The 12,204-nt window shown below is 37.7% G+C and overlaps 1 protein-coding gene across 3 annotated transcripts in view; it reads right to left on the reverse strand.

Moving 5' to 3' along the window:
* The window catches only part of CMYA5 (cardiomyopathy associated 5), a 101,321-nt gene that overhangs the window by 31,039 nt on the left and 58,078 nt on the right, over positions 1-12,204 (reverse strand). For 2 of the 3 annotated variants that reach the window (XM_006081277.3, XM_023750426.1), the window contains exons 6-9: positions 10,892-11,010; positions 6,344-6,493; positions 2,301-2,447; positions 1,100-1,247 (exon numbers count right to left, since the gene is read on the reverse strand). In XM_006081277.3, the coding sequence (XP_006081339.1) occupies positions 1,100-1,247; positions 2,301-2,447; positions 6,344-6,493; positions 10,892-11,010 (564 nt within the window). Of the gene's footprint in view, positions 1-1,099; positions 1,248-2,300; positions 2,448-6,343; positions 6,494-10,891; positions 11,011-12,204 lie in introns of those variants that run through there. The other variant, XR_002828165.1, reaches the window with a different exon arrangement.

The following is a 12,204-nucleotide window of genomic DNA, read 5'->3' on the forward strand; positions in this document are numbered from 1 at the left end:
TTAGTGAGAAAGCTTTACATTTCTTTTTTTCCTGCAAAATCTCTAGATTCTTCATGCTCTTGGAGAAGCAGGTATATCTCTGTGATTATATATGTAATTAGCTCTTTTAATATTAGCAATATATTACAGAGATATTAAAATTTACATTTATACATTACAAATACATATTTACATTGTTGCTGGAAGCCGGTCCATCCTTGCTGCTTGACACAGTCGCTGCAGGGAAGAAACATCTGCACAGCATAAGTTTCAAGGGACCTGGCGTATATGGCATACTGTTCTTAATATGTTCGCTCCCCTTCTTGACGCTATGTGTTTTAACCAAGGTCACCTCTCCCGAGAAAGGTTGTTTCCCCAGGTAGGGATTTTTCCCTGAAGTTAGGGATGGAATAAAACCCCTTAACTAAGTGCCAGGTGGGTAGTTAATCACTTTAACTACGGACAATCACGCTTAAGATACATAATCTTTACTCCCTGGAATGGAGATAAGAAACGTCCTAACCTTTGGAATAGAAATTGATAGGATTAAAATCAACTGGTATAAATACAGATGTAACAAGACAATAAGACACAGAACCTGGCTGGAGATCCTGGCTAGAACCAGGCGAGAGGAACCTCGCCCTGATTATCACCTAAGGCTGCCTCTGTGTCCTTCATTCTTCACCAACTCCATCCACACCTTGGGGAACCCCTGGACCTGCTGGGGCTGGACCCCAACACACTGTATTACAAACTCACCATTTGTTTTCAAATTAGGTAGTACCTATTCTAACATAACTAAAATGAGCATAAAATATGCATAAATCCTGTCTAATGATTCAGGTTAAACATACCTCAAAAAATGTTCGCTTACATTTTTCTTACAAGGGAGTTATTATTCTGCATTGTAGCATATGTTCTATTACAAACCTAGAGTTCATTGATGAATAGTGATGGAGCTGCAAATCAAGTCAATTTAATTAGCTCAGCAGGACTTCAGAAGTTTTCTCCCTCTATGAGCATAAGCTCAGAGGTTAACTTTAGGCCCTGAGCTGGGTTCCTGGTACCCCAGGTTCTCGCTGTGGAGAGGTGGGGTCTCCCTGTGGAGAAGGATTCTTACCTGAGGCCCTCACCCTCCGGAGAGTGCTGTCTGCAATACTCCAGAGTATAGGTCTCAGTGGCCTCTGGATTCACAGGCTGCCATCGGATGGTGGCTGTGTTCCAGCACACGGTACAGTCCTCCGCACGGATCACAGGGGTGGAGGGTGCTGTAGAGAGAGAACCAAGTCCATTGTGGGGCAATGAATTAAAGTTCTGCTTTCCTGGAGCCTGGGAAGAATGCTCGGGTATGATTTTATTTTAATTTTTTATTAAAAATACATTCTGGGTTGAAAACTCCAAAGGTATAAAATTTTATGTAGTGAAAGATCTCCCTTCCACCCCTGCCTTCCAAAACTTGCCCAGTTTTCACCCATTCCCAACCAGCTTCCGATATTAGCTTCCTGTAAATCTTATCCAAGTTTTATTATACAAACAAATAAAAATAAAGATTCTTGTCCCCTTCTCTGTACACAAAATTTAGCCATAATCTTGCCTTCAGTAGATGCTCAATAAATATTTGCTTTAAAAGGCAAGAAGAAAAGATAAAACGGTAGGAGTAAGTCATTGATTCCCCTGACATAGTTAAAATTATCTTAAAAGCAATTCAAACTTGGTTTATGCTACTAGTATACCTGCTTCAGGCCCTTGTGAAAAGACTCCATCATGGGAATGCATTGTCAGCTAAAACCATCATTGCAACACCTTTTTGGGACTCCTAGTACCTATATGATAAAGCCCGAGCTTCTTAGCTTAGCAAATATTAACTCTGTAAACACTAACTAGTCTATCTCACCTAATGGCTTTCCTCTATTTGTTTTGAAGTCAAAGAAATAATATCAAACTTATTTTTGTGTCCTGGACACTCCACACTGTTTCTTACCTTGATGTCTCTGCTCATAGGATTTCTTCAAATGAATACAGCCTTTTAACACTTTACTTCCTACTGACCTTTAAAGGATCTCATTCAGGCATCAGTTCTAGGAAGGTATTTCTGATTCTGCCCCCGCTCAAGGCGGACTCTGGTACCCCTCTGGAGTGTTCTTATAATAACCTGTGTATAACTGGATCAGGGCCCTACCACCAAAATTTGTCCGTTGTTGTATATACCACATTACACAACACCCAGCATGCAATAGGCTTACTAAATGCTTATTGGTTGACCTTAATAGTCTGTGAAGAATTGAGTATTGCCTCCTAACACCCTCTTAACATCTCCTTACCTGTTCTAAAAATTGCCCTTTCGCTGGGCAGGCTACATCCGGTGAAGTTCACAGCCATTACCCACACTTGATAGTATCGGTCAGGTTCCAAATCTTCAAAAATGCAGTAGCTTTCTTTCACTGTAACTCTGTATTCTTCTACCAAGTCTAGCATAAAACACAATCATAAATTCTAGGGTGTCTTCCAAAGTTAATTGAAAGTTACAGTTATTGGAAAAATTGATCTATGACTTTTTTCAGTGGAAACCCCAAAGTGATGAGCTTACAGATATCATTATGTGGTAGATCACTTTAGAATACATAAGAAAGCAATAGCATTCTGAAAAGAGATACTTAGAATGACATAGTATTATTTATGAACACTTATAAAAAATAATAGCATATTAGTAAGATTCTGAGCTTCATATTCTACAATTAAATTAACATTTCAATAGCAAATACTAAAATTGCAGAGTTTGTTAGCTTAAATTTCAATAATACATTCTCAAGATAATCCCTGAGAAGCAATGCCAATATTTTAGGAGAGTATATAATAAAATAGGACAGCCGCATGGTACAAAGCATCTTTATAGATTAGTAAACCATTTTAGTATTCAGTATGATTTTCATAGTTTCAAATCCTGATTCCTTCTCATGAATTCAAAAATTCTTTCAACTAGGGATTTCCATAATATTTAGAAATACTTAAATAACTTTGATAAGCCATAAACTATTCTAAGAAGTAACTTCATTCAACCATTTCCTAAAATTTATGCTATTTTGCTTTCAATATTTTAGTAGTAAATATTACTCAATACCATTCTTAACACTGGTCTCTTTGGGCGTTATAACAACACCCAATATGATTATTTTTACTGAAATTTTCTCTCCTTAAAAAGAAAGATTTAAAAAATAGTCTAAGGTAATTTCAGTTATCCTCCCTTATTATTCTTGAATGTCACATCTTCAAAACCCCTCAGTTAATAAACCCATATTGTTTTTTTTAAAGGAAATTTAGGAGCTTTTAAACTCAGCAGGTTTCTTTAATTGCATCTCTATTTCCCAATGAGTAATACTTTCTGAACAGAATATTTAATTTAAATAATGATATGAGGACTTATACACTGAAAAAACATTTCCCCCATAGCCTACAAATTATGACTGTAGTTTTCAATGGAATCATCCTTTCAGGCTACGTTGTGTTACCCCAGTACTTTTAACAATGTACATAACATGTTACTGGACCCCTATTTCACACAGCATGGTATCATGGTGTATATCATCAGATTAATTAACTGGCATTAGCAGAATTCAAGGCATTAAATAAATGAGACACAGGCTATATAAGTGTTTGCGGAATGGTGGGGGCAGGTGAAGCACATTTAAAAAGTACTCTAGGCAACAAATAGTTGCTAAGAGAATCTGGAGAGCCAGATTTCATTATATAACTGGATAAACAGGGAGCTAAAGTACAGTATCCACCACTTATCCAAGGGAAATATGCCCCAAACCCCCAAGGGATGCCTGAGGGGGTAGAGAGACAGAAACCCTAGTACACTGTTTTGTCCTATACATACATACCTATAATAAAGTTTAATTTATAAATTAGGCACAGTAAGAGATTAATAATAACTAATAAAATATAACAATTATAACTATACACTATAATAAAAGTTAAGTGAATGTAAATGTAGTCTCTTTCTGTCAAAATAACTTATTGCACTATACTCACCTTTTCACCTAAAGCAGTGGTCGGCAAACTGCGGCTCGAGAGCCACATGTGGCTCTTTGGCCCCTTGAGTGTGGCCACGAAGTTTCAATCGCACTGTACATGCGCGCCCGCATGTGGTATTTTGTGGAAGAGCCACACTCAAGGGGCCGCAGTTTGCCGACCACTGACCTAAAGAAATCACTTTACAGCTTCTCTTTGGCACATCTGAATTGCCTGCATCACTACATTTGTGCTTTTGTTCAGTAAAATAAGAGTTACTTGGACACAAGTACTTCAACACTAGGGCAGTCAATCCGATAACCAAGATGGCAGCTACTACGTGACTGAGGGGCAGGCAGCACACACAGCATAGATGATTCATGTCCCAGGCAGGATGGAGCAAAACATTCAGGATTTTATCACGCTACTCAGAAATGCATGCAATTTAAAACTTATGAATTGTTTATTTCTGGAATTTCCCGTTTAATATTTCTAGACTGAGGTTGTCTGTAGGTAACTGAAACCTCGGATGGAGAGTGAAACCTCAGATAAGGGGGGACTACTGTATAACAAAACAAACACAGATTCAAGCAGACAAAAATATAAGCTTTGCAGTCTAAAAGAACTGTGTTTGAATCCTGCTGCTGTCATGTATAAGTTGTGTGGCCTTGGGTGAATTTTTTAACCTCATATCGGTTTTCTCATTTGCAAATGGGATAACAGCACTTACCTTGCTGTTTTGTCACAGCTATATGGTAATAGTTTCCCAATAAAATATGAATTCTTTTTATAAAATTTTAATATGTCTTTATTGATTTTAGAGAGAGGAAGGGAGAAGGGTAGAGAGATAGAAACATCAATGAAAGAGAAACATGGATCGCTGCCTCCTGCACATCCCCTACCAGGGATCAAGCCAGCAACCCAGGCATGCGCCCTGACTGGGAATAAAACTGGTGACCTCTTGCTTCATGGGTCTATGCTCAACTACTGAACCACACCAGCCGGGCTAAAATAGAAATTCTTATGGACAAAGCCAACTTTACACTATGTCAGGGATTGCTTTTCTTACTTTTTTCTAATTTAAATAAGAACCACATGACATCTCAGAAGACTTAAATATTGGCATCAGCCGAAACCGGTTTGGCTCAGTGGATAGAGCATCGGCTTGCGGACTGAAAGGTCCCAGGTTCGATTCCGGTCAAGGGCATGTGCCTGGGTTGCGGGCACATCCCCAGTAGGAGATGTGCAGGAGGCAGCTGATCGATGTTTCTCTCTCATCGATCTATCTCTCTCCCTTCCTCTCTGTAAAAAATCAATAAAATATATTTAAAAAATAAATAAATAAATAAATAAATAAATAAATAAATAAATATTGGCATCGGTGAAATTTATTATAATCAATTCCTTATTATATGGGGCACGTCAATCTTGCCACATGATTATCTGCTTTCTAAGATACAGGGTGAGGCAAAAGTAGGTTTACAGTTGTTTGTATGGAAAATAATAGAGCAATTAATAAATAATAATACAAAAATAAACTCACGTACTCACAACTGTAAACCTACTCTTGCACCACCCTGTATATGGGTCTGTCTTCAACAGGTAACACAGTATGCCAGCACTCCCAGCTCTGATTCATCACTAAGTACAACCTTAAACTGCTTGGCTTCTAGGTCTTGTTAGAAGTCCTACTAAACAGAGATATTTGCAGGAGTTCAACTATAAGACATGCCATCCACTCCCCCTGCCAAGCTCTTTCACCTCTATCTGCACATTAATTTGGGACACTAGAAGATTATACCACATCTAGGCCCATGCCTTCATAAGTGTGCACTCTGCATTACCTTTGTAGTGTGTTTATAGATTTTATCCAAAGTAGAGCTGAGAAAATGCCAACCATGACAGCCAATGGTGCATTTGCATTAAAATTATTGTGGAAGTCACTGTCCTATACGGCTCCTTTCTCCTCCACAAAGTGGCACACATTACACTTGTCTTTTGACCTCATACTGATTGAAACTTTGTTCTCTCTGAAACTCTTGCATGTTACCTCCCTTCTGAAAATGAGAGTCACTTAATTGCTCCTGCTATCCTGAGAGCTCAAAGTCAAATATGAATCTCAATGACAATATTCATGTTGACCATTAGGATATTTATGCATTTTTGTTTTCCCTTACCCTGATTTCCAAATTTGCTTATATTTCATTTCATTATGCTGCTGTTGGTTTGTTGTTATTTTTGTAAGTAGCTATGAATGCTTTATGGAAAGAGCCATAATATGTATATGCTTAAAGACTTCACATTAAGATGCAGAAATGTACACATGCACCTCTATCTGTATTAGCAATCCTACCATTTACTTCTTGGTCATCTTGTGGCTCCTCCATGCAGTACACCTGGAATGAGTCGATGACATCTTCCTTGTTTATGCTCCAATAAACCGCAATGGTTGTGCTCGTGGCAGAATTTGGTTCCTGAGGTTCTAACCGAGGAGGCTGTGGAACTGGATGGAATACAAGCAACATTTATTGTAACTAATGCTGATTTTATGGATTGATTTTTCTTTCTTTTTTCAAATGTCACTTACAAAAAATTCTAACAATACAGAAACACTGGGCGTTCTCCCTTTTTTCCCAACACACTACTAATCCCAAACCCTAACATTCCACTGCTGCAGTTCAGTGTGTATCCCTCCAAAACGTTTTCTTTGAATTTGAATATGTGTGTATATAAAAGACACATAGAAATAAATAAAAATGGATCCCCAAATGGATCACTTGAGAATATTCTTCTATAGTTCTATAGTTAGAGAAATTAACTTATACAGGTTAGACTCGAGGATATAGCAAATGACTTGTTTTTTCTTTGAAGCAAAAACTTGAGTATGCTTTGCTAGATAACCAATGCCATATCCTGCTACATCAATATAGAGTCTATATTCACAATAGACAAATGAAACCACTTTTAACTATAGGTGCTGTATCATCAAAGCTGAAAAAGACTTGCATGAATAAAATAACAAAATACACTTTCTGAGATTACTATCCTATTTTCTCTTTCCAGCATGACCATAGCTATAAGTAAAAAGAAATTTAAACAAAATGTTAAAATTACATAGGGGGAAAAGTACTCTATTAACTGATAAAAATATAAGGTTTAACTATCTATTAATACTCTATTGTTTTAAATTGTAAAGACAACAATATTCTCAAGTGTTTTACTAGAGATTTGAAAGTTTATAATTTTGCACATTGAACATCAACAGTATATACAACACCATAAATCAAGCGCCTATGCAATTCTCCTCCAACATTTTTGAGAGACAAAAGCATTGAACATATTTTACAAATTAAAAGAAAAGGTTATTCCCATCAATTGAGAAGATGTCATGCTTTTAAATTTATTTTGTGGTTATTTTTTCCAGTCAACAATTTCCTAAGAGATAAGCTTACTAAAATAGTGTGAGTCAAATTTTATGAGATTACTTTATTAAGAGTAATGAAATGAAAAGAAAACAAGGTTAGTTCAACAAGGAGTTAAAAATGAGGAAAAACAAATGGGTCTACAGAATGGCACAAAAAGAGACGATTGAAAAGATTCAATAAAGAGATACATTGCTGAAGAAACACACAGGTATGAAAAATAAGAAGCGGGGTAAGAGTGGTCACGTTCATGGGCTTTGGAGCAGAGAGGCTGGCCTAAGGTAAATGCCAGATCCCCATCTTATTAGCGGTGTTATTTTAGCCCCAGTCTTCTCATATTTAAATAGGAAAACAACAACAATGATAATAATACCATTTCTTCTCAGAAATGGTAAGAAGCAACATAATATATATTAAGTGCTTAGCAAAGTGCCTGACACATAAACAGTGCTAACATTCAGAGGCAAATGGCTTTGGCAGGAGCACAGAAAATGGAGTGAGAAGGCAAGAAGCCCCTTATGATGGGGTGAACTAGGTCTCCACCTCCTGTAAATCCAAGAGGGACTCAGAGGTCAGGCATGCTGAGCAGGCTTCAGGACAGGAAGCCTGCCTGTCAGGGCACCTCCCCAAGGACTGATAATGGTTCAGAGATCCTTATGCTATCTTTGACTTCACTGTTTGTCTTCCCAGCAGGAAATCAGTGTCACATTCTAAAGGAGTCCATCTGGATAAACGTAATGCAGTAAATTTTCATGCTGCCCAGGTTTACTGAAGAGCCAAGCAGAATGCTTCAACTATTGTCAATCGTTTCTGAAACAGTGTTGAACTCCTTGAGGCATGAACAATGAAAATGCTCCTGTGTTTTTATTGCTGTTTTTTTTAATGAATTATATATTGAGCAATATCTGCTTTTTAAAAATGATAACACACACACACACACACACACACACAATCACCAAATTTTAAGGAAGAAGCAGTTGTAGGGAATTAAGCAAAAAATGTAGGTTAGAAATAATTTTGTACTTAATGTTCTCCTTCTCCCAAAATCATTAAAGTAGAACATTTTTTTTCAAAAACAGGAAATACTCTTACTTTTCAAAATACTCTAAAATTAAAAAGGAAATAGGAATATTTCATAGATGTAATTAAATAATAATTATTGGATTTAAAATTCCTGTGATAGACAAGCATCAGAGACCTGGATTTTATATGTCAGCTACTCTGTTTACACTGCTGTAGCAACGAACTTGAATAGGATTAAAGACAAAATGAGATTTTAAGGCTTCTTTGCCAGAGGAATCACCCCCATGGATTCCCTCGGCCTGAGGAAGTGTCCTGTAAAGAGCTGTCACACTAAGGGAGCTGAGCAGTAGATCAACTTGGGACTTCAGAATCTGTGCCCAGATCCAGACTCCCACTCAAGCCAGCTTTCACAATAGTCCCCAGGAGCGCAGCATTATTCAGAGTAGCCAAAAGGAACCCAAGTGTACATCCATGAGTGAATGGATAAGCAAAATGCAGTATAAACCTACAATGGAATATTATTCAGCCCTTAAAAGAAAGGAAATTCTGACACATGCTACAATGTGGATAAACCTTGAAGATATGCTAAGTGAAATAAGCTAGTCACAAAAAAACAAGTACTATATGATTCTGCTTATATGAGGTACCTAGAGTAGTTAAATTCATAAAAACAGGAAGTAGAATGGTGGTTGCTGGGCTCGGGGAGGGGAGTTATTTAACAGGTAGAGAATGTCAGTTCTGCAAGATGAAAGAATTCTGGAGATGGATAGTGGTGATGGTTGTACAACAATGTGAGTGTACTTAATACCACTGAACTATATACTTCAAAAGGGTTGAAATGCTAAGTTTTACATTATGCGTATTTTACCACAATTAAGTAAAAAAAGGCCCCAGGAGCCAGAGTCAAGGAAGCCTTGGTTGTCACTAACCTATGGTTACCTCTCCTTTCAGAGCAATGCACTCTGCCTCTTAGGTGTAGAGTGGTTCAAGAGCAACTCAGAACTGAACTCCTCCACTACACGTCCCCAAATAGCTGTGTGTCTAGGGCAATTTGAGAGACACTTTTCTGCTCCCTGTATTTCCTCACCTGTCAAATGGGAATAACAATAAAGCCCGCCTCCTAGGGTTGTGAGATTAGTTGGTCAGGATGCTTAACAGCCTCCACAGCGCCAGGCATCATGTAAGAGTGGAATAAACGTTAGTGAAAAATCCACATCCTTTCATTATATCTGTTTAGGGAGTGATCTGATTAGCTTTTCAGGTACCAGTTGGAGAGGTGTCATTGGTCACAAAATGAACAAAAACTATTTAGCAACAAGTCAGCACCTTGGGCTCCCATTCTGTGAAGTACAACCCGCAGCATCTATCTCTCAGAGATCAATTTCCCCAAAACAGCTTGGAATTACTGGGACTGCCACAGGCACTATTTCAGAATGATAATTTAACCCTGTGGCTTCTAAAATATATGGAATGTCCTCTCATTCTCCATCGGGTACTCAAAAAAGAATCTCTTAAAAGCAAAAGATCTACTCTGTTCATCAGAATTTCTTAATTTGCAATCACTGCTTTATTTAAATGCCTCTTAAAGACATTCTAAGAAAACATCCTTTTGTTTTGAGACTTTTCTGGATAAAATCCATAAATGCCTGCACTTTTCATTTTACATAGGGTTGGTAGGATTTGGGGTCTTTTTAAAGACACAGTAGCCTTTTACCAGTTACTAAACAAACACTCTTCCTACAGGAATGAAAGTTACTTGCCAATTGAAAAACAGCAGCTGTCTTTAAGGCGGTTTTGAAAGAGTATAGCATCTCCTAAGGAGGACATCTGAGTACATTGTACAGTAAGTGAAACTTGGTAACTTGACTGAAACACGGCAGCTTTGAGAAATTTAAATTGTCTTGTTTGTTAAAATAGCACATTAAAAAATATTTTGAAGAGCCAGCAAGATGCTTCTGACAGCTGAGTAGGAGGCTCCTGGCTCAGAGCATGATGCTGAGCTGTTAGTTCTTCTAAGCTAATCTGTTTAGTTTTTAAAAAAGGAAAAAGAACTCAATTGAAGAGGGGAAAACCACTCATAAGGAAAAATCTGTTCAATACACATGAAAATATTTGATTTATTTTTCCTTCTCTAGCTAGCTGCTGATGTGAAGCAAATAATCTCTAGAAGAGAAGGAGAGAAATCCTACTGGACAAAAGAAAATAACAGGAGACCTTTGATTTCATTGCTACCTCCTCCCACCTCCTCGATATCCCAGAGCAGTCATTAGGCTTCAAATGGAAATGCAGTGTATCACGGGAATGGTGTGCTGGTCTCATGCTTTATTTCAGAATTTGGATTTAAAAGTTTACCAAGAAGATTTTCCTGTTGCCAGTTATATTTCCTTACATTCAAAGACAAACAAGGAAAAAACCGCCAAATCTCATCAAGCTCTTGAAGATATTAAAATGCCTACCAGCCACTTGTTTTAACATCTGGTCACTTCTCGCCGAGCTGTCATCATAATGCTCAAAAAGTGAAAACGCAGCAGGCATTTTCTCTAATGAAGCAGTACTCTCCATGGCAGAAAGCAACCTATTTGGGGGAAATATAAGTCAAAAAATTATTAGCATACAGAACGAAAGGTAAAGCAATTATTCAAAATGAACTTGGGCCGAAACCGGTTTGGCTCAGTGGATAGAGCGTCGGCCTGCGGACTGAAGGGTCCCAGGTTCGATTCCGGTCAAGGGCATGTACCTGGGTTGCGGGCACATCCCCAGTGGGGGATGTGCAGGAGGCAGCTGGTCGATGTTTCTCTCTCATCGATGTTTCTGACTCTCTATCTCTCTCCCTTCCTCTCTGTAAAAAATCAATAAAATATATTTAAAAAAAAAAAAAAAATGAACTTGGGTGGTGGTAGTGGTAGTTTTCGTGAGGCACTGTATCCAAAAAGGATCTAAACTGTTTCAAACTCTAGAAATACATTTATTCTTAAGATTTTTGGTGTAACTGCTAATATTAGAAATTCCATTTCTATATCCTCAAATCTGAATAGATTCCATTAAATTATACAATTTTTCATTTTGCATCTCTAAAATTAGTTCTAAAAAAATCACTGTATTTTAATGATAATTTTTATTTATTTCCTAATAATATAAAGGTTCAGAGCCCATCTGGAAATTCACACACTGTATGATGTCTTTGCTGTTCTCAAACCTCATTATTATTTAGTTTTTCAAAAAATATGTTCACCTACTATGTGCCAGGCACTGTTCTGGGTAGTGGGGATACAGCACTGAAAGAGGATAAAGTCTATCCAGACTAAACAAAGCACAGAATATAAATGAATAGCTTTTATAAATTCAAGACCCTCTAAGGCAGTGGTTCTCAACCTTCTGGCCCTATAAATACAGTTCCTCATGTTGTGACCCAACCATAAAATTATTTTCGTTGCTACTGTTATGAATTGTAATGTAAATATCTGATATGCAGGATGGTCTTAGGCAACTCCTGTGAAAGGGTCCTTCGACCGTCAAAGGGGCCGTGACCCACAGGTTGAGAACCGCTGCAGGAGAGATGCCAACAAATACTAACTTTTAGCATTTGTATCTAGGTGAAATCTGGGCTTTAAAAAAAATCTTGATTCTGCAGAGGGGAAAAGAGATTGGAAAACATTTATCTTTAGCTTGAGGGGCCTCAACTTTGGTTAGGAGCTGTCCTCTGTGTGCCCCGCCCTTAGAAGACTGGAATAATCTTCCAGCAATTAAACAGCTTTGAGGAACTCCACTG

The sequence above is a fragment of the Myotis lucifugus genome, unplaced genomic scaffold, assembly GCF_000147115.1.
Source record: "Myotis lucifugus unplaced genomic scaffold, Myoluc2.0 scaffold_0, whole genome shotgun sequence".
NCBI lineage: Eukaryota > Metazoa > Chordata > Mammalia > Chiroptera > Vespertilionidae > Myotis > Myotis lucifugus.